The sequence below is a fragment of the Herpailurus yagouaroundi genome, unplaced genomic scaffold (genome assembly GCF_014898765.1).
Source record: "Herpailurus yagouaroundi ecotype Mexico unplaced genomic scaffold, PumYag 186, whole genome shotgun sequence".
Lineage (NCBI taxonomy): Eukaryota > Metazoa > Chordata > Mammalia > Carnivora > Felidae > Herpailurus > Herpailurus yagouaroundi.
In genome coordinates, this window is record NW_024412417.1 from 19,102,385 (window position 1) to 19,128,719 (window position 26,335).

The following is a 26,335-nucleotide window of genomic DNA, read 5'->3' on the forward strand; positions in this document are numbered from 1 at the left end:
GTACAAAGTTTACCGAGGAAAGAAAGAAAAAAGTGATTAGAAAGGAAGTTTTCAATTTTCTTCTGGGAGGGTGCTAAAATTTATTTTTCTCCCATCTATGTTTTAAAATTTGTTAAATTTTTTTTTGAAGATGTAAAACCTACCCATGCTTAAAACTACAAACAATACAAAAGAATATATGGTGAAAACTAAGTCTTTCCTCTTACCCCTGATCTCAAGTCCTCCTTCACTTAGGGAAACATTGTTAACATTTCTAATGTATTCTTCCAGAGACTTTTTCCTTGTGAACACACATGCATGTATGCATGAGTGTATCCCTTTTGATAGAGTGATTTGAAATGCAAATTATGGCATACTCTACTTCACAACACAGTGTAAAGATCATTCTATATATCAGCACATCCTTTACATCATCCTTTGATTAGCTACATAGCATTTTGTTGTATGATGTATAGTCCCTGTCTTGAAAAACAGTTTTAAGTTAAATTAAAACAGTTTGATGAACCCTTGGGTTGATTCTGATATCTTTCTCCCAGGAACAGTGTTGCAGTGAATGCCATTTGTAGGATGGATTCCTACTCTGCAGTCTAAGTCTGGAGGTCTATACATTTTAAACTTTGATAGGGGTGCCTGGATGGCTCTGTTGGTTGAGCAAATGACTTGATTTCGGCTCAGGTCAGGATGCCATGGTCCTGGTATTGAGCCCCGTGTCAGGCTCTACACTGAGCATGGAAACTGCTCCCTCTCTCTCTCTCTCTCTCCCTCTCCCTCCCTCCCCCCTCCTGCTTATGTGTGCACGTGTGCTCTCTCTAAAATAAAAAAAAAAATTGTTTGATAGATGTTGCCAAATTTCCTTCCACAAAGGCTTTTTAGCATCCTTATTCATTTCTCTATTGTGTGAGAGTGCTTCTCCTGTATTCTCCCACATGGTATACACTATCAGCTTTTTGGTTTTTAACCTTTGCCAGTCTAATTGGTAAAAAATGTTATCTTGTTATAATTTGCATTATGAATGATGTTGGATCTTTTCATATACCTACAAAGCCATTTTTACTTCTCTTTCTGAACTTCCTCCTTTAATACCTTTTTTAGATGAAATTTTATTTCTATTCTTATTGAAGAGAGGGCATGGTACTGTGCTCTACCTAGTTAACCTCTTTCTTCTTCCACACTCATTGACCTCTGAGAAAAACTAGGGTTCTGAGAAACAATATTTTGTACCTCTGAATTGGTTCTTTGTACAGAGTGACTGGAGATGCAGCAAGATGGCCTTATTTGTGAACAACCTGGTATGTTACATTCCAGAACTTAATTTTTATTCTTAGAAAATGCACAATGAAGTCAAATTTTGATTAGGGAAATACCACCAGATATTTTTAGAAATAACTTTGTTAATAATACGGGAGATAAGGACACCTGGGTGGCTCAGTCAGTTCAGTGTCCAACTTCAGCTCAGGTCATGATCTCATGGTTTGTGAGTTTGAGCCCTGTATTGGACTCTGTGCTGACAGCTTGGAGCCTGGAGCCTGTTTCCGATTCTGTGTCTCCCTCTCTCTTTACTCCTCCCCTACTCATACTCTGTCTCTCTGTCTCTCAAAAATAAATAAACGTTAAAATAATAGAAAAATAATAATATGGGAGATAGTTTGAAGGAGATGCGATGAGATGAAATAATTTGTAATTTGGAGGCTGCTCGGTCTTAGGCTAGAGATTATAGGGATCTAAACCTAGGACAAGTAGAACTGGAAAGGATAGGGAATGGATGAAAGAATATTTTGCAATGAGAGTACAAAAAAATTAAAATTACTGGGGCACCTGGGTGGCTCAGTCGGTTAAGCGTCCAACTTCGGCTCAGGTCATGATCTCGCGGTTCGTGAGTTCAAGCCCTGCGTTGGGCTCTGTGCTGACAGCTCAGAACCTGGAGCCTGTTTCAGATTCTATGTCTCCCTCTCTCTCTCTGACCCTTCCCTGTTCATGCTCTGTCTCTCTCTGTCTCAAAAATAAATAAACGTTAAAAAAAATAAAAAAAAAATAAAATTACTTAGATGTGAATGGTTTTTAGAAAGGTAACTGTCAAATATACCTATCAAAGCCAAGTATTGGATTAGGCTCACTGTGAGCTTTTATCCCTTGGCTTACCTGAGCACCAGTTTTTTTGTTTGTTTGTTTGCTTTCAAAATAAAAGTAGGCTTTTCTTCCTTTGAAAGTTCCTTGAGGGAAATCATTATGTCCATTGCATGGACTAATGCCTAGCATATGGTAGGCCTTCAATGAATACTTGTCGAACTTATATGCCTTTCAGAAAAGAGGTATAGTAGTTACTCCCTTTTTAATTTAATTTCATATTTCAGAAAGATCAGATTTTGCCTAGAATTGTAAACTGCATAGTGTGATTTATCAAATATTTGAAGTTTTGTTTTGGAATTAGATGTAATTGCCTCTGTGCCAAAGATGAAGATGCTTTCAGAATGCCACATTTCTTAGGGTAGTGGGCATAAGCCTTGGAAGAACCTAGAATTCTGCTTTCCTTCTGTAGGTCAGTGGTCTGTTTCTTCCTAGGTCCCAGCATCTGCAGTAAGGGAGTCTAGATTGTATTTTGCTGGTAGATCTTAATCCTTTAATCTTTTCCTAGGTGGCATTTCTTCCCCACTGTAGCTTATTTTTTTAAGATATGACAAGTGTTTCTGGAAGAATTGCTGGCTAGCCTCTTTGTATGTAGTGTTACAGAAAGCATGTAGCAAGTTTGATGAAGATTTGTTGGTGGTCATCAGTACTTTATATTTTATTATAGAAATATTTTATAATAGAAATTTCTAATTGCTGTTATTAAAATCACTTGTGAAGTGGAACAGTTTTCACTTTTTAAAAAAATGGTTATTTATTTATTTTGAGAGAGAGAGAGAGAGAGAGAGAGAATATGCGAGGCAGGAGAGGAGCAGAGAGAGAGGAGAGAGAGACTCCCAGACAGGCTCTGCACTGTCAATGCAGAGCCTGATGCCAGGCTCAATTTCACAAACTGTGAGATTATGACCTGAGCTGAAATCAAGAGTCGGATGCTTAAACTGACCGAGCCACCCAGGCACCCCTGGAACAGTTTTCATTTTTTTTTTAACATATATATTGTTTTTCTTTTTTTTCTTTTTTGAGAGAGAGCGTAAGCAGAGGAGGAGCAGAGAAAGAAGGGGACAGAGGATTTGAAGCAGGCTCTGTGCTGATAGGCTGACAGGAGCAAGCCCAATGAGGGGGGCTTGAACTCACAAACCATGAGATTGTGACCTGAGCCAAAGGCTCAGCCGACTGAGTCATGCAAGTGCCCCGAATAGTTTTCATTTCTAAGACTCAAACTGACATTTGCAAAGCTTTTTCCAAACAAGATATTTAGAAAAATTCAGAACATTGGCATACTTTTAGGAAAGAAAGTATAAAAAAGAAATAAATGGAAATTGATAAATATTCAAGACTTGACTTAACTTTTAGTCCAATTAATGCTATTTTAAAACTGTTTTGACATACAACTGATGTAGAATAGACTGGACACATTTAACTAAGGTGTGCAATTTGGTAAGTTTTGACACTTGGATATACCTGTGAAGCCATCACACAATCAAGATTGTGAACAAAACTATCATCCTCAAAAGTTTTTACTCCTTTCCATTTTTGTATTCCTGTAATATAATCTTGAGCTTTCTTGTGGTATACAAGTTATTTGGAAGCAATTTGATCCTTTTGGGTCTTTGTTAGAGAGGTTCAGAGCAATGTATATAGGGCTAATGATACCTCATTACATCCTTCTGGGCACTCTGTCCATTGCCACAGGAATCATGGCATTTTCTAGTCTGGTTGGTGGGAATAGGCACTATTCCCATCCCTGTGTAAGCTCAAGACACTTCCCCTTAAGCCTTTCTGGTGATTCTTTCCTTGGCTTGGGTAGTGTTTTCACTCACATGCACTGGTCAGTACAAGGCTGAATACTCCAGGAAAACCCTTTAGATTCAAGGGGAATCTAGAGTTCTTATTCTGTTTCTTTTTTCTCTAGTACTATGTCTATAAGCTCTAGCCTTTGATCTTCCTGATACTCAGCTCCTTTTCCTGAACTCACAGTCTACTGAACTCAACCTGTTTTCTCTTCCTGCACAGGATTCATTCCATGAAACTCCCTCAAGGTAGCAAGCCAGGACAATAAAAATAGGGCTCACCTCATTTGTTTCCAGCCGCTGAGGGATCACTGTGCCTCTTGTCCTATGCCTTAAAAGTGATTGTTTCATGTATATAGTCGAGTTCTTTGATTGGTTCAGGCAGGAGGGTAAATCTGATCCCTGTTACTCCCATCTTGGCCAGAAATGAAATCCCTGCTTAATGCTCACTTAAAATTATCATGATAAAAAAAGATTGGTTCTTATGCTAGCATGTGGTATTATTTTTCTTTTAGGAGAAATAACATGGAAAAGACTGTTGCATAGTATATAACTTAATAATATATCATTGCCTATATGACAGTTGTTGCCACATAGGTATTTCTTTAAGCTGTCATACATAGTTTAATTAGGAAGACTGTCCTTGCCTTAGTTGAAGTGTTACCACTTAAAAGTTTGTTTTAGACTTTATACTATTAGGAAATAAAATGCTATATCTTGGGTTTTACATGATCAATCAATATATTGCTTATATAGTAGAGATTTTGGGGCACTTTTCCCAAATTGATTAATTAAAGCCTTATATTTAAAACTTTCAGTTACAAAGTTAATACTGAATTCTGTTTATTTTACATTGTTATAAAATTATGACATTTCACCTACTACAAATACACATAATTCAAAATAATAGTAACAGTTATTTAACCTGTAATATTTCAGATTCTTTCAGGAAGTCTAGAAGGTTCTAGAATGGGAATCAGAAATTTCAGATTCTACTCCTAATTCTGTCTCTTCCGATGCATTTAAGTTGTTTAAATCTGTTTTCCATCATTTATAAAAGGTGTGTTTTTTAAAAGGCATTTTAAACATGAATTATCTTTGAAACCTTACAGCAGTGCTTTACAAACTATATTTTGCAGCATGCTGCTGACCTAAAAATATCAGTGTATATTCAACAGTAGAGAGATGGTTCTGCTGTTAAATCACCAAGAAAAAGAACTAAAGTTAGATGGGTGTTTTTAGTACATCCTTCTTCATGAAACTTATATTGTACATAATGGTATCCATTACAATGTTCATACCATACTTCTTACCATGGAAGTATTCATTGTTATTCATGTTCATACTTAGACCTTTTGTCTGATATGTCACATTTGAATCTAATATTTTCAACAAATTTCATTACATCTTTGTAATATCTCAACTGGTGCAAATCCTATAAAGATTGGACAAGATATTAGTATCAAATGAAGCAACCTGTTCTGGGCTTTTAAAGATCTCATAGGTAGAATTGTATTATGCTTAACATAATGTTAAGCATAGAATAAAGGAGAAAGGAAGGAAGATACTATTTATTCAATACCATTATATACTGTGTACTGTGTTAGTTGCTTTACATTGGTACTTGGAGATTGGGGTATTATGCACATTTGGGAAGGTTAAGTATTTTGCCTTTGGTTAGAAAGCTGGTAAGTGCCAAGAGTTGGTATTTATTTCTTATCTTTTTTATTTTAAAACATGGACTCTGTTCTACCATATTGCCTGTAGAGGAAGTAGTATCATGATAGATGAAAGGAATAAACAGTTAAAATATGCTTCAAATGATGTTGGATTGGTGGCATTAGATATGATATATCCAAAAGAAATTTGTTTCTTAGTTATGTGTTAAGTTTTCCATCACCTGTTTTCAGAAGAACTTGGAAGAAGGCTCTCATTTGAAGTCTAATATTCTTCCTCAAGTATTTAAGATTGAGTTACGTTTAGAGCTTTTCTCTTACTTTTCTTTCTGAATTCTTGAGGCCTTTTAAATGGTACATTTATTATAGCACGTTCATTATTGTACATAGTGAAATTATTCCAAAAATATTTGAATACCTGCCATATGGCAGGTATTGTATTAAGCCTTCAGCATGAGCTTAATAATCAAGGATATACATTTTAACACATTTCATTTTTTCTTACTAACATGTTTTTTATCATTGTTATTACAAATATCACTCATGGTCTTATTTATTGGAAATCTCTTGATTTTCTCTGATTTTTTTTTTTTTTTTACTTTCACTTCTTTCGAGCAAAACCTCCACCTTTTTCACCTATGAAAGGTAGCTCTACTAGTCTAAAGAGGTCCCATTCATTTTACTTCCCTTGTCTGCATTTTTATAGAGTATGTATTGTATAAAACAATCGCAATCATGTTCATAATTCATAAACTTGGCCATAGTTTTGGTTTGTTTTATTGTTTAGCTATCTGCATTGAATTAAATAGAGATGGAAGAGATATAAATTTAATATTTTATATAGTGCCCTCCAGTCCCTATTAACTCCCCCCTCAGATAGATAGTCTGGATTATACACAATGTTGCTGTCTCATTACACATACTGTTGGTGTCTTCTGTGCCTTTGTTTCTGTGTTCCTTCATCTGTGCTTTGTCCTCCACACAATTTCCTCTTTTGCTTTTTTAATGTCTACTTGCTCTTTCTGTTTCAGTACAGGTATCACATCTGCGAACCTCTTTGCTTCCTGCCCTTACACCTCCTCCACTCTGCCACAGCCTGTGTTAGGATATCCTCCATGTTGCCACAACACCCTAGATATCTCTATCATTGTCTTTTTTATTTGATGTGTCTTTTTTTCATTGCTCCTGTAATGAATTATCTATTCTTTTTTATCCCCATATTTTCATTATCTTGCACAGTGCCTGTCAAATGATAGATGTTTAGTGCATATTTGATGAATGCATAAATGGCACTGATATTTATATTTATTGTTTAAAAAACTTTAAGATGCAAGTTTAAAGTTTTGTTTATTATAAAATATTTTTTTCAAGTTCTGTGCTATTCTTTTGAAAGACTTACAGGTAGGTTTTTTCCTTAAAACTGAAAAAAGTTATTGGGAGCTATATTTTATAATGACATTCAAGTGGCCATGGTGAGATTTTTTTTTCTAATCTCCACTATCCCTCTATCTCTTAACATACAAATCTTATGAATGAGACAGGGTAAAGGAGTTTAGGCTGGGTAAAGATTAGGATTCCCTGCTGGCTTGTAATTATCAGAATCTGGATGGTTATTTATTTGAATGAAATGATGCATACATTGTGTACATCAAAAGTAAAGCATATGTGATTGTTAGAGGAATGTTTGAATTCCCCAGTGGGATGTCATGGGGTATGTTTATAAACTCCCAGTAAGCAGTATTTCTACAATGGAATTTCACTGGCATTGAGATAATAATTTGCACAGTCAAATTACCTTCTTTACAAAAACCCAGGGAATCATGAGGGCCTAATCCTTTATTAATGTCAACCCATAGGCTGCAAGAAAGCGTAAGATTGCCATTCGAAAAGCCCAGGGGAAAAATGTGGAGGCCATTCGGGAACTGAATGAGTATCTGGAACAGTGAGTGTCTTACAAGAGGATTGTGTTTTGTTATTCTGATAAATCTTTTTTAATTAAAATGGAATTTGCATTTGATTTTGCTTTTTGCCTCCATGCTGTTCATTTACAGAATATCTACACACTTATTTTCTTTCCCTTTCCTCTCACCAGATTTGTTGGAGACCAAGAAGCCTGGCATGAACTTGCAGAACTTTATATCAATGAACATGAGTAAGTTATAAATTTTGTTAGGAGTGTAGTTTTTATCACTATTATAGAAGTTCAGAGGATGTAGTGGTTTCTGAAGGATTGGTGAGAAGTTATGAGTCATGTGTCATTTTAAATGAACAAAATAAATAAATGAAACCTAACAAATCAACAATTTGTTGGTTGTAATATGTGAATTGCTTTAATTAAGTCATTTGCGTTTTGCTAAGTTATTTTGTTTGAGAAATAAGTTTTTCTTTCAAATATAGATGGATTCTTTGGAATTAGAAAGACCTGCTTTCGCTGAACTAAGGCTATTTTTACTGATTCAAAATTGTGAATTTTTAGAGTCTAAATTGTTCTTATATACAAAGAGTATTATACACCCTGCTGTTTAAAAATTCTGTCAATTGTATGCATTTATTAGCCTTAGTATTAAGAGAATCAACTCTTCCAGAGTTAGAAGCATTCTGTTGCCTGGGTAAAAGACCAAGAATAATCAAGAATGTTGAATGCTGTAGGAACTTACTTATTGGATATTTAATGTTTTTGTTAGCTTTTTTTATTGATGCAGTGACAGGAGGAAATCCCAGTGTGAGAGGATTAGCCTAGTCTTAGTGCAAGTTTTCTAATATTGCAGCATTAACGCCAACCTCTATCTACAGGCAGGATTTTTTTTCTTTTTTCCCTTAGTTCTTCTAAATCTGAAGTATATCACATTGTTTCTTTTCTTCTTTCTGAGAGAATAGCCTCAGATTCTCATGCACATATTTTTACTGTGTATGAATAGTTAACCTCAGTCTCATACTATAAATAATTGAAACAGGAAATAAAATAGAATTAAGGCACCTACCTCTTGCCTTTACCCAGGGCTATGTGTGTGATGTGAAATGGAGAATTAAGGTAGTTATCTGCATGTAAAACTGGAAGCTAAAATAAAAGTAATAGCTGTCATTTAATGAATGTCTATTGTATTCTGGGAACCATTCTTCAGTTCTCTTCTCTCAGCTGTGTTCTAGCTGTCAGATTCTTTTTGTTTCCTTTGGAGAATTATGTCCTGAATTATGTGCATATAGATGTATGTATGATTCTATGATCACATATGTAAAAATACTCAAGATTTTCTTATGTATGTGAGAGTGATACAGTACATTTTGGTTTAAATGGTGATGTTTCCACTTTTCATAGCTTTTTTTCAAAATTTATTTTTATTTTTATTCCCATGTATTTAACATACAGTACTATATTAATTTCAGGTGTTCCATTTTTCATAGTTTTAAAGTCAACCTTTATAAAGTGTACAGTATATAGTTTAACATGAAGCTGAATTTTTGGAGTGCAGTACAACAATTAACATTCGTTCTATTTTGTCCTTAAAACAGATGACAGTTATTTCAAATATTTTAGCGTCTTTTGAAGATCTTGAGATTAAAGGCATTTAAAAACACTTCATATTAATCAAGGCATTTTTTTTAAATTAAATATCTAATGAAGAAAGTTTGGAAAATGCAACAAAGAGTAAAGACAGAGACCAAAATCCTAATTGGATCATCCTCTCAACTTATCTACAATTTATATTTGATTTTTTTCCTCTGTACCTTTTGAAACAGAAACCTAAAATAGAATTATCTTTTATAGCTTATTCTTTTTACTTTGTTATGTTTTGACATACATTCCTTATCACAATAAATATTTTAGTAGCTTTCTATTATTCCATCTTATTAATGTGCTCTAGTATTCTTTACCAGTTTCCTACGGGAATGGAAAACTTGGTCTTTTGTTTTTGTTTTTCATTTTTGCTATAATGCTATGCTAATTATTTTGTTTCCTGGTCTTAATTCTTAGAAGTAAAATTACATGATTATATGCTCATTTTTAGTGGTTTTGGTAAATGTTGTTCACTAGAAATTTACTCTCACATCAGAAATTATTAGCGTCCCCTTAACACTGGCTGCTTAGTCTTTTCTTTTCTTTTTAGTCTTTTCTTTTTAGTCTTCATAAATTTTGTGAAGTGGAAATTGGTTAAAACTTTTTATAAATTTTTAATAGGTTTTTATACAAATGATGTGAGTGCTCATTTTGGCAACATGTATACTATATAAATGATATGAACCTTTGTCCTGTCAAAAGTATATCCTTGTTTGATATGTATCTTTTTAACATTGATTCTTTTAACTTACAAAAATTTCATATTTTTATATGTATTTCAATTTTGATTGCTTTCATGTCCTCTAAGAACTACATAAATGTATCACCTCAGTTTTCTGTTTTCTTTCTCGGTGTTACTTTTTTGTATGTATTTCTTATATTTCTGTATTTAGTTCTAAAATAGATCATACTCTATTTTTAACCCATAATTAAGTTTATTATTATTATTATTAGTTTCACCTTGTAATAGCCACATTCAGTTTTTCTTTGAATCTAAAGACTTCTTTGAGATAGAGTTGAATATACATATACTTAAGAGAAATGAACTGAAAAATGCCAAGAAATCAAGAAATACAAAGACAGAAAATTATCATTTCCGCTGAGAACAAATTACATTTTAGGTACTTATTCTGTCTTTGTGTTTCTCGATTTCTTGGGATTTTTCAGTTGTTCAGCCTACCTTTTTATCTTGTATCACAGAACTCTTTCTGGTCTTAAAGCTAGTTATTTACAAAATGACCATTTAGTTTTTTTAATTGAATACAGAGGGAATATTCAGGTTTAGGGTGAGTGGAAATATCTCCAGATTTTTTGAAACTATATGAAAATCAGAATCTGTTCATTTAATTAATTTAACCTGTTTGCACAAGTTGCTGTGGTAGTTAGGTTTGTTGTTGTTTATTTTTGGTAGAAGAGGAAACTTCTGTAGAATGTCTCTACAGTTTTGTGGGGATAGTGGCAAAATGTAGCAAATTAGGAGTTGCTAGATATATTTATCATTTTGGCATTCTTTCTGCCTAGGAGTAGTAGTTATAAGCTCTTTTAAGTAGAATAGGTCACAGGCAGCATTGCTACTCTAGATCTAGAGTTTTTACTCCAAATACATTTCCAAAATAGAATGTTCATATAAGCCTATTCATTGTGTTAGAGAGGTTAAAGAGGATATGGAATTCTGCCATGTGTGTTTTTATATCTTTAAAAAGTTACATTTAATTTTGCTTCTTGTTTTTAAATTTGATTTATAAATTTCTGATTATAGTTCCTGTTTAGTGATTGTAGTGGTATATATCACACTAGTTGACCATATTGAGACATTTTACTTGTTCTAAATATAAAAAATTAGTTAAAATGTATATATTAGCACCACCAATACAAATTATAAAGGAAAATATGTATTTTGAACAAAGATACCTGATTTTTTCCCCTTGATTTATAGTCAGAACTAGATGTTATATCAGCAAGAAGCAGTTAGTAATATAAACTAATTATAATTGTGACTATATGTAGGTCCAGCCTTAACTATAAAATTTGGTAACAGATGGAATTATCAATATCCCATAAGGAAAAATCATAAAGTTGATAAAGCAATGCAGGGATAAATATGATCTATATAAATGCTTTTGTGAGGAACGGAAGAACTTGGAAAACTTTATTTAGTCACTGACATACTATAGTAGTTATTTTAAATAGATTCAAATAATTTTAATTCTCTAACCATTGAGTTATTGTATGTAATGAATTATCTTTTTTATGCATTTGGAATGAAATTGGCTAGGTACCATTCTTGGGAGAATTGAGGAAATAGTCACTCAAGTTACTTTCCATATGGTTTAATACTCTTGAGTGAACTGCTGCTGTGATAACTGTATTAGACTGTCTTTTGCTTCTTTCAGCTCTAAGTTTATTTGATTTTATACTTTATCCACCAAATTAGTATGATTTTATACTTTGTAAAACAGGGGAAAGGTACCCTCTTCTTTGTGATACTAAATAATTTTGAGAAAAATACCTTGGCATTCAGTTTTCAGTAGAAACTCCTACCTGCCTATTTTATCTTACTCTGTGATGTATAAGAACCAGAATGAGAGTTGTGCTCAGCCTATTTAAATCTGTAAGAACATTTATTCTTAGCATTAATATGAATTTTTGCATCATCTTGATAAAAGGAACACATTTAGAAGGGAACTGTCTTTTTGGTAAAGTTGAGTGTTTAAGGTAAACTTTCCTCATCTCTCATAGAATGATATTAGATAGGTAATCATAATACTTTTGTTCTAGATATTTATTCAGTTATTTGTTTAGTGATTTATTATATACCTATCACATGTCAAGAACCAGTGCTGCATTTTGGATATAAAAATGAAAAGGACTAAACAGCTGTAGGATCCTTGATAATAGTATGTATACATAAATCTAAAACGCTGTGATATTTAGGTCATCTATAGGGTGCTTTTGGTTTCTGAGGCCCTTTGGGTTTGATTGTTGTACCTGTTTTTATGTTATCATTGACATCTTCATCACTACCATCATTACCATGGTTTTTCATTGTGTGCAGTGCATAGAGACAGTAAGCATAGTGGTTAAGAGTAGGCTGTCTGGAGTGGCACAGCCTAGGTTTCAGTTTGCATCTCTGTGCCTTCTCAACTATAAAATGATAATAATAATTTCCTCCTTCCTAGGGTTTGGGGAGGATTAAATGAGTTAATACATATAACATACCTGGAGAAGTGCATGATACATAAAGAGCATGTAATAAAAGGTAGCTGTTATTAGTCACTTACATATATGTGAAACTGCAGCATGTGTATTTTGAACAGTATATCAGACTTAGTGTAAAGATAGGTAGCTTTGTACATTGGTGACAAATGCCAAAAATAACTGGAGATGCCTTTTTCTGTTAGGTACTATTACCACCTTTTCACTGGGAATAAATCTTGTAACACCTGTGTTCTTTAGGATTTCCTATAAATGCTGAGGATGCACATCACTTTAAACATATAAAATACATTAAGGGGAATTACAGTCATGTGGTGTAAAACTATTTTTCCAGAACCCTTTGTAGCAGTTCTCTCCTCAGGTTTTTAGCAAGATGCTTGTCCCTGTACCACATGATGAAATAATAGTAGAGTGCATATCGAAACCACTAACTTCATCTATTTTTCATGGGTTTAAAAATATATAACTTCATTATAATTTTGTATTTGACAAACAAGTAATAAAAAGTCTTTGTAATAGAATATATTAGTAAGTATGTATCAATAAGGATTTTTGTGAATAGATACTATTTAATAAAATGTTCCTCATTACACTTTAGCTATTTGAATATTTAATTCAGTGATCAATGGACTTGATGTTATTTTATATGTAGCCCACTCCAAGGTCGTGAAGTCTGTGTTGTGAATAACGTTTGGATGTCATAATGGTGACCCAGTTTTAAGATGGTGGTATCTACTGATTGTTCATAAGCTGCTTTAGGATTTAAGCATTTGTTATTTGTATTTATGAATTCAGCATAACAAGTATTTTATTAGTAAAGCTATTTAAATTTTGGGAATAAAATGTCTAACATCACTAAAATTGTTTTAAAGTTATTTTCAATCATTGTTTTAAGTTATTTTTAATTATTTTTAAGTTATTTTAGCTACGATGATATTTCTGAGTTTTAAAACTGATTACTCCTCATTTTTCAGCTATGCTAAGGCAGCCTTTTGCTTAGAAGAGCTAATGATGACTAATCCACACAACCACTTATACTGTCAGCAGTATGCTGAAGTAAGTGTTTTCAGAAACAACAGTTGTATATGATTTTATTTTTGTGGGTGTTATGTATTATTTTAGAACTAGAAATATGTCCTATTTAGTATGAGGCAAGTATATAAATATTTAACACATCCGATGAAAATTAACTGTATGAGTAAAAGTTTTAAATTTTTAACACTGTAATAGGAATATGACTTTAAAAATAAAAGCATTTCAAACAGTGAATTTTTTTTTATTATATACTATTTTATTTCCTAATTATGAACGATGATGTCACAGCTGTCACCATTTAATGGCTTCTGAGACATTTATAACAATTATGATTTTTAACTCCATATTCTAGGAAATTCATATTAAGATCAGTAGTTTTGGAAGTAGCAAGTATTTATCTCACTAGTAAGAATAATGGTACACAGTTGAATGCTATGTTGGAAGGATTTTGTTATTAAGAAATGTCAAGGTAGCTAGAAAAGGATGACTCAGTGTTTACCTGTGGATTTAGAATGCTAGTGATAGAAAATATAAAGTTGTGAGGCATTTGCAAGGCAGTTGAAATAGAAATTACGTTGGCTTTTTTAATGACAGCATTTTGTTTTAAAAACTACTCTGATCTTAATGTTCATAGAATAGGCTTTTCAGGGGAGGTTATGTTTTAAAATTTAGATTAACTTTAACAACTTTAAGATGAATTCTTTTAACATCTTGCATTTGTTTACAGAATATCTGTTTTAGTTACTCATGCCTGTGGTATGATGAAACATGCTGTATTTCAAAGTAGTAAAATAAACAGATTTCAGCACTTTGCAATTTTTAACAGGTTAAATATACTCAAGGTGGACTTGAAAACCTCGAACTTTCACGAAAGTATTTTGCACAGGCATTGAAACTGAACAACAGAAATATGAGAGCTTTGTTTGGGCTTTACATGGTGAGTAGAGGTGCATGTTTAATGTTATTTTCTGAATTCTGTCATTTAAACCCATTAAGTCTATCCCATCCATTCATTTCTGTCTTGTTTTTTGTGTTTTGTTGATAGCATATTTTTTCCCCTCTAGTTAAATATGAGCAATAGGTTGTAAGGCAGTTTTATTTTTGAAAGTTAATATATCCTGGATATTTGACATTTTATTTTAAAAAATCTTTTATCAGAATTTAAGTCTGCCCTTATTAAATAGTAACAGATACAAAACCATATTGTATATATCTTAATTGTTTTGATATTCTTGGGTTTATGTCCATCATTTTTGTTTTTCTTACCTTAAATTTTATGACATATTTTTAAATTATGGAGTAACAGACATTAGAAAATAAAATCTCTATTGTCAAATATAAACTTCTTATATGGTACAGAAGAAGAGCTTGGAAATTATGGGAGGCATGTAATTAAATATTTCTATGGTTTATGTATGCCAGATGACAAGCTTAGAAAAGTCAATTAACAAGGGCTATGGGAAATAGAGGAAGAATTTGCTGAGCTTTAAAATATACATAAAATGAGCCCCTCTCTCTACAGTCAGAAAACTTTTTTTTTTTTTTTAATAAGCTAGTTCTTTGAAATTTTAATTTATCCTGGTCTTTTCATGGACTTTTGGATGAATCTCTTGTTAAGGCTTAGTGAAAGAGAATTCGTTGCAGAGATGGAGAAAGGAAGAAACATAAATGAAATAATTTTCAGGAAAAGAATGACAAAATATAATTAGAAAACAGTTCAGAGGAATTTCAAGAAATTTTTCTTGGATCTACCAGTGCCAATTGTAGTGGCTTGGACATACAATATAGTAACGGTGACTCTTTTTACCAAATAAATGAAATACTAATAAACATATATATAACAATAGATTATTAATAGTTTACACATAACACTTTATGTGCTAAGCATTTTTTTGAGCTCTTTTTAAAATTTAAATCATTGAATCTTCACATCACCTTTTTGAGAAGATACTGTTATTACCACCGTTTCACACAAAGTGAAACTAAGATGCAGAGAGATCTAATTAATTTGTGGAAGGATAGTTACAGACCTACTGAGTGATTGAACTGGGATATCAGCTCAAGCAGTTGAGTCCAGAGGCCTTCTTTTAATTGCTCTGTTTGCTGAAATTCATACCAAAAAAGGTGACATGAAAGACATAAAGGTGTAAATATAAGATTTTGGCATATAAATTCCTGATTGATAGAGGAGGTGATAGAGGGAAAGAGCCTATAACACAGGCTAAGTATGAAAGAAAGGCTTAATTTGTTTTTAATAACATGGACAGAGCCTCGTAAGATTAAGACATATTTAAGCATAATATAAAAGATCTTCTCCCAAGAAATGTGTGTATAAATACTTAAAAGTAAGCATATAATTTTGGGGGTGTACATATTCTTTCATGGATCCTAGATTAGGATGGATCAAATTGCAGTGATTTTAACTGGTGCTGTGGAACATAGTTTGGAAACTCTGGATGTAGTGAAAAGAGAAGTAGATTGGAAATGAAGATCTCTTTCTTTTTGTAAGGCTTTCATTAACTTGCTTTGGTCAAGTCACATCACTCCTAAGTTTTTTTCACCTGTTAATGTAGGAAGTTGGACTAAATTATTTTTGAGATTCCTTCTTACGAGTATTCAATAATTCTGTAATTCTGACATAGGATATAGCTGAAGTAATACTGTGATAAATAACTAGAAATAATAACTTAATAACATAGTAATAATGACCAGCAATCTTCCTACAATATTTAAGTGATTTAAGTGATATTCTACAATACTTAAGTATTTAATTTTACCTTTATGAGTTGTGGTAGACAGCTAATAAAATAAATTATATATTATGTAAGATATTCATTCTTTTTTTTGTTACCTTATTCTATATTTAAAAATATTTTTTCATTTTTGAAAACTCTATTCCAGTTTACTTTTATTGTTAAACTTGTTTTGGTACAGTTTTAAAAAACTCTTTGTTATCCCAATGCAATTATGACCTTTACATGGTTTTTTTGATTATCTTGGCTAGAAGAAAGGAATTTTTTGATGTTTCTTTTTTGTTTTTAGTCGGCAAGTCATATTGCTTCTAATCCAAAAGCAAGTGCAAAAACAAAAAAGGACAACATGAAATATGCTAGTTGGGCAGCTAGTCAAATAAACAGAGCTTATCAGGTCAGTATTGATCATTTTATGTTGTCATTCATTATAGGTCAGTTAATGTATTTCTTACTTGTTTTTGTTTCAGCAGACTACAAAGCCACATGTCTGTCATTTAACTTTTATGCCTTTGGGTCTTAATCAGACGTGTTTTAACTCTGTAGAATTAACTTGTAGGATCACTTGTTCTTTTTCTTTCTTCAAAAAAAAGTCTTACTGGGGCAACTGGGTGGCTCAGTTGGTTAAGCGTCTGACTCTTGATCTCAGCTCAGGTCTTGATCTCACCTCAGGTCTTGATCTCACGTTTGTGAGTTCAAGCCCCACATTGGGCTCTGTGCTGGGCGTGAAGCCTATTAAAAAAAAACAAAAAAAACAAAAAAACAATACAGTTCTACAAAAGAAGTCCATTACTATTTTGATCCTATAATTAGCCTTACCATCTGGAAATTTCAGTAGTTTGGCATTTGGCAAATAAAAAGTAATTCTAAAAATTCAGGAAAGGTAAACAAATTGCATAATGTATTTCAGAAGCAGATTGGGTATGTGAGTTGAGTGTATTATTAATTAGAGGTATCTCAAGTCATTAAAAGGGAGGAAGAAAAGCCTAAAGGTAAACTAACCAGATTATATAACAAAGGTTTTGTGCTTTGCTTACTTGTCAGAGCTTATCTGAAACTTCTCTTTTTTTAGTTTTCTGAAGCTGTCTCTATGAGATTCTCCAGGAAGGGTTCATGGGAAAACATACCTTTTTACATCTTGCATGTTTATAAACTTATCTCTCAGTAGTCTTTATATTTGAAGGATAGTTGGGCTTTTTATACAACCTTTGGCTTACGTATCTACTTGGCTTAAGTATCTTAAAAATATTGTTTCATTGTGTTTTAGGATAAAATATTGCTATCAAGAAGTCTGATACATACTGATTTTCTTTCCCTAAGTGACTTAGATTTTTTGTCTGGATGTCCAAAGGAATTTTTCCTTTATCATTAAAATCCAGTAGTTTTACTACGGTATGTTTTATTGATTATTATTGGGTCAGTTTTCCCAAATGCACAGTAGACCCATTGAGTATGTGGATTTAATCCTCTTAATTTGAGGAGTTGCTTTTAGAATTATAGTGTTAAATAATTTTTCTGTTTAATTACTAAAGTTTTTTTTTCCAGGATGTAAGTTTATTGGATTTCCTTTCTCACCACCTTTTTTTTTTTTTTTTTTCAACGTTTATTTATTTTTGGGACAGAGAGAGACAGAGCATGAACGGGGGAGGGGCATAGAGAGAGGGAGACACAGAATCGGAAACAGGCTCCAGGCTCTGAGCCATCAGCCCAGAGCCCAACGCGGGGCTCGAACTCACGGACCGCGAGATCCTGACCTGGCTGAAGTCGGACGCTTAACCGACTGCGCCACCCAGGCGCCCCACCACCTTTTTGTATCATTCATTTTCTTTCAAATCCTTTTCTGTCATTTTTGGTATTTTCTTTTTTTTTCCTCTGTAGTGCTTTTTTATGAAGTTAGTCTGTATTCTTTTTTTTTTTTTTCTTTCTTTCTTTCTTGTGAAATCAGATAGTTTCTATTAGGAGGAGGTTTTTGTGGAGTGAGAATGTCAGAGCTAGGATATAATAACTCTCCCAGCTCGTCTTTTTATGGCTTCCTCTTTGTTACAGAGAACTTAAATATGACCTCTGTGTATATGCAGTCTTTCTTAGAACTAGGTCTGATTGAGAAAGATTTTCTGGCTTCAGCCCTTGAGCTGTGTAGATCTTGAATTTTGAGTTGTTGCTCTTAGCTTTAAATGTTGCATTTTGTTGTTAGGTTTCTTCCTTTCATTCATTCTTTCTGGGATTTGTTGCCTGTAGGCATCACTGCCTTCCTCATCACCCCCACCCTTCCCCTTTATCTGTATCTTCTCTTCCTCTTACCCCTATTGTTTCTGCCCTGTTCAATTCAGTTTTAGTTTCTGGTGATTATCCTTCAGTGTGAGGTTTTTTCCCTCCTAGAAGAGGATGTTTGCTGGGTATTTCAGAGATTTTGAGGTTGTAGACTGTTAGACTTGTTTAATGTCACATTTGCATGCAGCTTTTAAGACCTATCTTTGATTTGGAGCCTTTGAGACTGCCCTAGTTTTGTAGGCCATTTGTGGATTCAGCCAATTCATACTTTTTTCATTTGTGTGGCTTGTAGAATAGTAGTAAGTTGTCCATACCTATCATACATACATACCATGCTCCTACCATACAGCTTTTGATCTTTTGTAGGTCTTGTCACTGTTGATAATAAAACCATATTATAGGGGTTTTTTTTTTGAAGATTGCCTGTAATGTAGTTGTTTTGAAGGTGTTCTCTCTGGGCTTGTTTCCTATTATTTTGGTTTTGGTGCTGTTTTTTTTTGTTTTGTTTTTATACTCCTGGTTGGAGAAGGTTGGGGAGATTAAAAAATTCAGTGCCCCCATGATCACATTATTTAAAGTTACTTTTGTGTACTTTTATTATATATAATAGAGGTTATTAGTTCTGTTGGCATATTGTAAGTCAGAATATTTATAAATACTAGCTAGACTGTGCTTCTTCAAATGCAGTTAGTTTGAGATAGCACAGATCATAATGGGTTCCACACATAGTAGTAGGCCTTGAGTGTGTGCGTGTGTGTGTGTATTTAAAGATAAGACTTTGATAATATAAAACTGGTGGCATGCAAACTACATCCTTGTTTTTAAGATATTTTTGAGAAACAACTAGCTGCTCAGAGTGCTTTTTTTTTTTGACATGGCATGATTACATTTTTAAAACCAATTTTTATTATAACATACATAGAGAAAAGAACCCAAGTCATAAGTGTACATTTCAACAAATTATACAAGGTAAATGTATCCAGGTCAAGAAATGGAAACATTTCTTGTTTCCCAGGGCACCCAGAGCCCTCATAGTATATCCTCTTAATTTCTGCTCCTATCAACCTCAGGAGTGTTGATTTATAATCCCATTGTTTTCGCTTGTTTTTGAACTTTCTGGAATCATATAGTACATAATCATTTTTGTCTAGCCTATTTCACTATTATGTTTATGACATTATCCCTCTTTATGTCTGTAGTTCATTCATTTTCATTGTATTGTTTATTGTATGCACATGTTACAATTTAGTTAGCTATTGATAGGCATTTGGGTTATTTTCTGTTTAGGGCTATTATGAATAATATTGCACTGAATATCCCTGCACAGTCTTTTGGTATACATGTACTTTTGGTGGGTATATACCTCTGAGTGGAAATACTGAGTCATAAGTTGTTTTCCAAATTAGTTGTTTATAGTCCCACCAGCAGTGTTTGGCAGTTCTTATAGTTCCACATCTTGCCAATACTTGGTGCTGTCAGTTTTTATAATTATAGCCATTCTGGTATATGTATAGTCATATCTCATGGTTTCATTTTGCATCTCCCTGATGACCAGTGAGATTGAACACTTTTTCATATGTTTATTGGCCATTTGGATATCCTCTTTCATGAAGTCTAGCTTTTTCATTGATTTATGACATTTTATTTTGTTTTTTTGAAACAGTTTTCTTATTATGAGCTTTTTGTTTGTTGTATGTGTAGCAAATTTCTTCAATTCTTTACTTGCTATCTCAAATGATTTTGATGAATAAAAGTTCTGATGTTAAATAAGTTTATTTTCTTTTGTGGTTTGTGCTTTTTGTGTTTTGTTTAAGAAATCAGTTGCTACTCATAGTCATAAAGATAATTTTGTGTGTCTTTAGAGGTTTTTTTTCTTCTACATTTTGTATTTAGATCCACAGTCCATTTTGAATTGATCTCTATGTATGATGTGAAATAAGGGTATATTTCCTCTCGTGTAGGTATCCAGAGAGTTTCTGTCCATCTCTGTATTTGGTCATGAGTCCCATTCTGTGGATGCTAGTACCATGTAGGAGTTAAGAGAAGAACACAAATGCTAGATCCATATTGTTGTTTTCAAAGTTTGGCGTTGACATTTGTTATTTATGTGGCTTTGGATAAGTTGTATACTATCACTGGGCTTAGCTTTTCGTCTGCAAAATGGACACAATTGAAGTTTTCTGAGGATTAAAGGAGTTAATAAATAGTATTCACCAAGTCACACTAATCCTCATTACGTTGTATTTACTAATCACATCCTCCAAGTTTTCTTTATGATGCCTGCTGTATTCATTGCAATTATAACAACAATAATAGCTACAAGAGCAAATATTTACAGACAATTTGTTACAAGCTAGGTACTTTGCCTGTTCTAAAAATGAAGAAGTTAAAGCATGGAAAGATTAAGTAACTTTCCCGAGGTGCCATAGCTTATTAATGACAGCTGTTTTGTATGTATACTCCTCTATAAAGAAATGTCAGGTATAAGTGTATCTGAAGGTATAAATACAGTTTTTCACGGTCTTCTTAATTATTTTCTCATGTGAATAGTTGATAGCTTACCCTCACTTGTGTCTCTTTTCAGTTCAGTTCAGAGCTTTAGCTCTAAATAGTAACTACGTTCAGAGTTTTATTTTGTTTTTTGTTTTTTCTTTCTTCCTGTCTCTTCAGTAATACAAGACCAGACAAGCATGCTTTTCTCTGCCTTATGAGATGCATCACTGGACATGAATCTATCATTTCAGTATTTTAAGCCATTGTTCATAGAAACAAACCCTGTTCTTTAGTAATATTTACTCTTTCTGCCATTCTTTTTTTTTTCTTTTTTAATTTTGCCTCACTAACTCCATTCTATTTATAGACGTATAAAGTCTCAGTGTTCTTTGGAAAGAGCTCTAAGAGTGTCACTGGTACTCTTCAGTATTTGAGTTTTGCATCAGAAACTCCACAGTCCCCAGAGATATTTTACAGATCTTTACTGAAGACATGATTTGCCTTCTCTTGACTCTGTAGGAAAGGATAGAAAAAAGAACTTTTGCCAGTTTCTATCATTTTAGATACCACTGCAGGAAAGATAACAAATTTCTCAGTTCCTCATGTCAGATTTCTGTATAGCAACTTCCAATACTCCTCAGCTAGGAATCATACCCATCATGCAAAATTTATTTGCCTCTAGATACTAGTAACAGGCTTTAAATAAAATCTCTTGGTGGTTTTAAAGCTTGCATATTTTTTGCTTTTTCTGCAGAGGTTCTGGGTTCTTTCTGTGATTCAGATTCTGTAAATATTTGTATCCATTACCTTTTGCTAACTTAGTGATTTGACTAACATTTGCTTACGATTCTATAGGTAGGCTGTTTAGCTTGGGCTCAGTTGAGTAATACTGCTTGTCTCGACTGGGCTTATTTATATTTCTGTGCTGTGCCAGTGGTTGATGGCCTCACTTAAATTTATCTGACTGTTGGCTTACTGTCTGTCAGCTGGAAGTGCTAGGCCTCGTGTTTCTCATTTGGCAGACTAACTTGGACTTGTTCGTGTGGTCGTCTCAGGGTTTCATGAGGAGCAAACAGCCAAACTCCAGTGCGCAAGGGTTTTTTGAGTCTCTATTTATGTCATATATTGCTAATTTTCCATTGCAATGCAAGTCACATGCTCAACCCAGATCCAGGGGATGTAATACTTCACCTGTTAATGGGAAGATAACTATGTGGTCATTTGGCATTTTATTACACGGTTGTATAAGCCCATAGTCCCCGCCTTCTGTTTTCATTTATTTTGTCTTTTTCTTTTTATCTGATTTATTAAGGTATGACTTATACACAGTAATGTGCGCACATTTCAAATGTACGGTTGAGTTTAGACAAATGTATATTCCCTTCCCACCAGCACCCCATTCAAGATTTCCATCACCCGAGAAAGTCCTTTCCGCCACTTTGCAGTCAGCCCCACTTGACACTGCAGACAAGCACTGATTTGATTTTTATCACTATAAATTGGTTTTGCCTGTACTAGAACTTTATATAAATGAGATCATAGGTTACATACTCTTTTGTGCCTGACTTGTTTCACTCAGTATAAGGTTTCTGAGATTTATCCATCCAGTGTTCCAATTTATTTATCCTATTACTTTGTCCACCCATATTATTTTCCACAAATTATGTAAAGTTTAGCCCAATTTATCCCAGTTGTCATAGTGGATAAATTATTGACCTTTGAATTTGATAAATCAGTTTTTATGATTTGAATGTGCTTTCTGGTGAGTTATCTTTAAGATCATAGGGAATTATGAAAACAGTTTATTTAAGCAAAATCTAACTGTATGAAAACAAAAATGCAGAATTTGTGATTAATGTGGAAAGTATAACTTTCAGAGATTGACATTTTAGTAATTAGATAAATCTCTGGGATCTAATTGAGAATTTTATGACTCATGTCTCGGCATATAAACAAGTATAGAGTATATAATAAATACTCATTGTAATGTTTTTCTAGGCATTTATAAATTAGAGAAAATGAGATTTTAAGAACTGCTTTTCCTTCTTTCTTTCTACTTAATAATGAAACAGAATATGGCTACTACTTACTCTTCAATTAGGTAATTGGTTTAGCATGTTCAGTACAGGCAGGCAAGTTTGATTAATGCTCATGAAAAACTTTAATGTGAACCTACTCACAATAATTTTCCAGATAAATGCTTCTTTGGTACACTGTTAAATTTGTCTGTGCTAGCAATCCATATGTTATTTATGATTGCAGAGGTGATTCTGTTACTATCCTTTTGGGAAATGGAAAATTAAATCATGATTTGAGGGAAAAATAGGATTCCGGCTTAATCAGTTAAATTGCCATATAATTCTGGAATAGACAAAATAATTGCATGTCAGGCAAAATTTGAAGTGATAGATTTATATTTCCAACTTTCTTTTTATTTGTTCTGACACAAATAAGTTTGGTTTATTCTAAATTGCACTGGTTGTCAGTAGTATTGACACACAATCTTTAGGTGATTTTTAAAATTAGCTAATTTAAAAAATCGCAAATTTATATTTACTCTTATTATGTTTGAGTACAAGTCAAGAAAAGTTCTGTATTTTAAAATACTGGTCATGACTTCAGCTCTACAGAAATTTTTCATTTCTATTTTGCTAATTAACAAATTGGAGTGAATGTTACTACGTGGTATCCTATTTTTCTCCAACCCATCAAAGCTTTTTCTTAGAATTAGGCCTTCAAGTATCTGATTAGGGCCATTCCTGTTTACTTTGGATAGGCAGTAGTAAAATAAAAGGCTTTCTGTTCTTGGTAAGTCCTTGCGAAAGTGAATTTATCAACTGGATTATAGGAGTAATGACACACCCTACATCCTTTAGTCACCATGGGAAATTATGAAAAGGCAGAGTTTTAAATGTGTTGCTGTTACCATATTTTGTAATTATGAGTTGTATACTTAACATTTGAATTCCTTCAATTAGTAATGTCATATGAAAGTTAAAGTAATCTTGATTCTTATGAGGAGCTTTTCTTTTTCCCTGGCATTTCTTCTAGAAATCCCCTTTATTTACTCTATCAAATCAAGATTCAACCACAGAAACTAATGGTTTAGGAAGTAGGAGAATCATAATGTTAACCTGCAGCCAGTGAGGTCAGAAGCAGGTTACCAATTTCTGAACTCTATTGCTTCTGTGATTTTACCTGTACTCAATCACTTAATCTTTCTTAACAGGACATGAGAAGTTTGCCAAATTAAGTTAATTACAAAAGAGAAGGAGCACATTATAAATCAAGTGTTAAGTGCTTAAGACAGCATTGGTATTTTTAGGGAAGATCAGTCATTTGAAAATGTATTGAATGCTTGAATGTTAATTTGAAAATATTATATTTTGCTAATAGCAGAGGTCAATCAATATTTTAACCAGGGGGAATGAGTAATATAGATACAATAAACCTTCCCTTACCCCATAAGGACCACTTCTGTAGTAAATCTGTAGTAGTCAGTCAAACTGATAAATGATGAGAATTGTCAGTGTAGTTAGAAAACTCATTTTGAAATCAGCATGGGGTATTCAGCAGTGTTTCCCTCACTGATTATGTGCACTATATTGAATTTAATATGCCATGAATTTGCTTTTAAGTGTGCAAAGATACTATTTTTAATGCATTGTATTTTGTTTTCATTATGAAATCCAGTGGTTTTATAAAGTAAATTACAACTTCACAAACTAGAAATGCATATTTTAAAACGTTTGCATCATTTTAATATGTAGCATAGAGTTTTGACAGCTCTTTGCTGCTGAAACATACCATCTAATCAACTAATAATTCCAAAATTTTTTTAAAGATTGTGACTTATTTTAAATAATTTTAGAGATATCTTGCAACTTTAAAATATTTAATAGAAATTACTTTACATTTACATTTTACTTTTGTTGAAATTGTAAATATCTGTTTAGAGGGCTGACAAGTAGAAATGGTTCACATTTTTTACTTATAAATTATGCTTTTTATTTCATAAAAGTTTTCTTGTCTGGAAAGGTTAGTTTTGAAATGTATGTTTTATAGGTTATCACACTGCATAAACACTTAAATCAGTAAATTTTGCAGTGAATTCTTAATACACTTCAACTAAACATGAAACTTAATGAAAATGTCTGTAAAGTCTAAATTTTGAGGAAATTGGACTTCACAAATTGATGAAAGAAATTAAAGACAACAATCTGCAGACTTAATGCAATCCCTATCAAAATACCAAAAGCATTTTTCACAGAACTAGAACAAATAATCCTAAATTTGTATGGAAGCACAAAAGACCCTGAATAGCTATCTTGAATAACAAAGCTAGAGGTGTCCCAATTCCAGATTTCAAGTTATACTACAGAGCTATAATAATCAAAACAATATGGTACTGGCACAAAAATAGAGACATAGATCAGTGGAACAGGATGAAAAACCCAGAAACAAACCCACGATTATATGATGAATTTATCTTCAATGAAAGAGGCAAGAATATGCAGTGGATAAAGGGTAATCCCTTCAACAAAGGTGCTAGGAAAACTGGACAGCTACATGTAAAAGAATGAAATTGGACCATTTTCTTACACCATACACAAAAATAAACTGAATGCATTAAAGACCTAAATGTGAGACCTGAAATCATAAAAACCCTAGAAGGGAGCATAGGCAGTAATTTCTCTGACATTGGCCATAGCAACATTTTTCTCGATCTGTCTCCTGAGGTAAGGGAAATAAAAGCAAAAAAAAAAAAAACCCCAATTTTGTTTTATTGGAGAAAAGATATTTCATTTCACGCTAGTGATAAAATAGATAACGTTAACTCTCATTAGCAAAGTGAAGGTAAGATTGTGATTTTGAACCTGCCATGAAATTGAGCCTAATTGCATTTTTTTAAAAATTAGTTTGCAGGTCGAAGTAAGAAGGAAACCAAATACTCTCTTAAGGCAGTCGAAGACATGTTGGAAACGCTGCAGATCACTCAGTCTTAAGGTTTCAAACTCTTTCACATTACATTTCACAACTGCACAATTGAACTTACTGGCCTGTGACTTATTTACTAAATGCCTAGTGCTATTTATATAGTGATTTTTTGTTAAGGGGGCAGTTGTAAAGAATGTTTATATAAACCTAAAAATGCCTTTTATTGCTAAGCAGGAAGATGGAGAAAGTCCATGGAAGAGAGATTTAACAAGATTTATATTGATTGTACATCATTCTCTTCATATCACACATAATATAAGTGCTTTTAAGCCACAATCTGATGTAGAAATCTCACAAATAAATTATGATGATTTATTAAACTTGCATATGAAGATTCTAGATTCTTTTTGTTAAACTCAGAGAATATGTTGTTTTAGAACTCAGTTTCTAGTTAAATTCTTTTTATTTGTGATAAGAAATACATAG

The 26,335-nt window shown here is 32.9% G+C and overlaps 1 protein-coding gene and 1 long non-coding RNA gene across 3 annotated transcripts in view; one reads left to right on the forward strand and one right to left on the reverse strand.

Moving 5' to 3' along the window:
* EMC2 (ER membrane protein complex subunit 2) overlaps positions 1–26,335 on the forward strand; it is a 51,244-nt gene that overhangs the window by 21,692 nt on the left and 3,217 nt on the right. For both annotated transcript variants that reach the window (XM_040494261.1, XM_040494260.1), the window contains exons 6-11: positions 7,447–7,532; positions 7,683–7,742; positions 13,337–13,418; positions 14,224–14,334; positions 16,440–16,544; positions 25,831–25,918. In XM_040494261.1, coding sequence (XP_040350195.1) covers positions 7,447–7,532; positions 7,683–7,742; positions 13,337–13,418; positions 14,224–14,334; positions 16,440–16,544; positions 25,831–25,917 — 531 coding nt within the window. In that variant the 3' untranslated portion in view covers position 25,918. The remainder of the gene's footprint in view (positions 1–7,446; positions 7,533–7,682; positions 7,743–13,336; positions 13,419–14,223; positions 14,335–16,439; positions 16,545–25,830; positions 25,919–26,335) is intronic.
* On the reverse strand, positions 797–26,229 carry LOC121042860 (uncharacterized). Its single transcript, XR_005796492.1, has 3 exons — positions 25,885–26,229; positions 14,012–14,017; positions 797–807 (listed from the first exon to the last, which is right to left on the reverse strand). It is a non-coding gene; the product is annotated as an uncharacterized LOC121042860 (long non-coding RNA).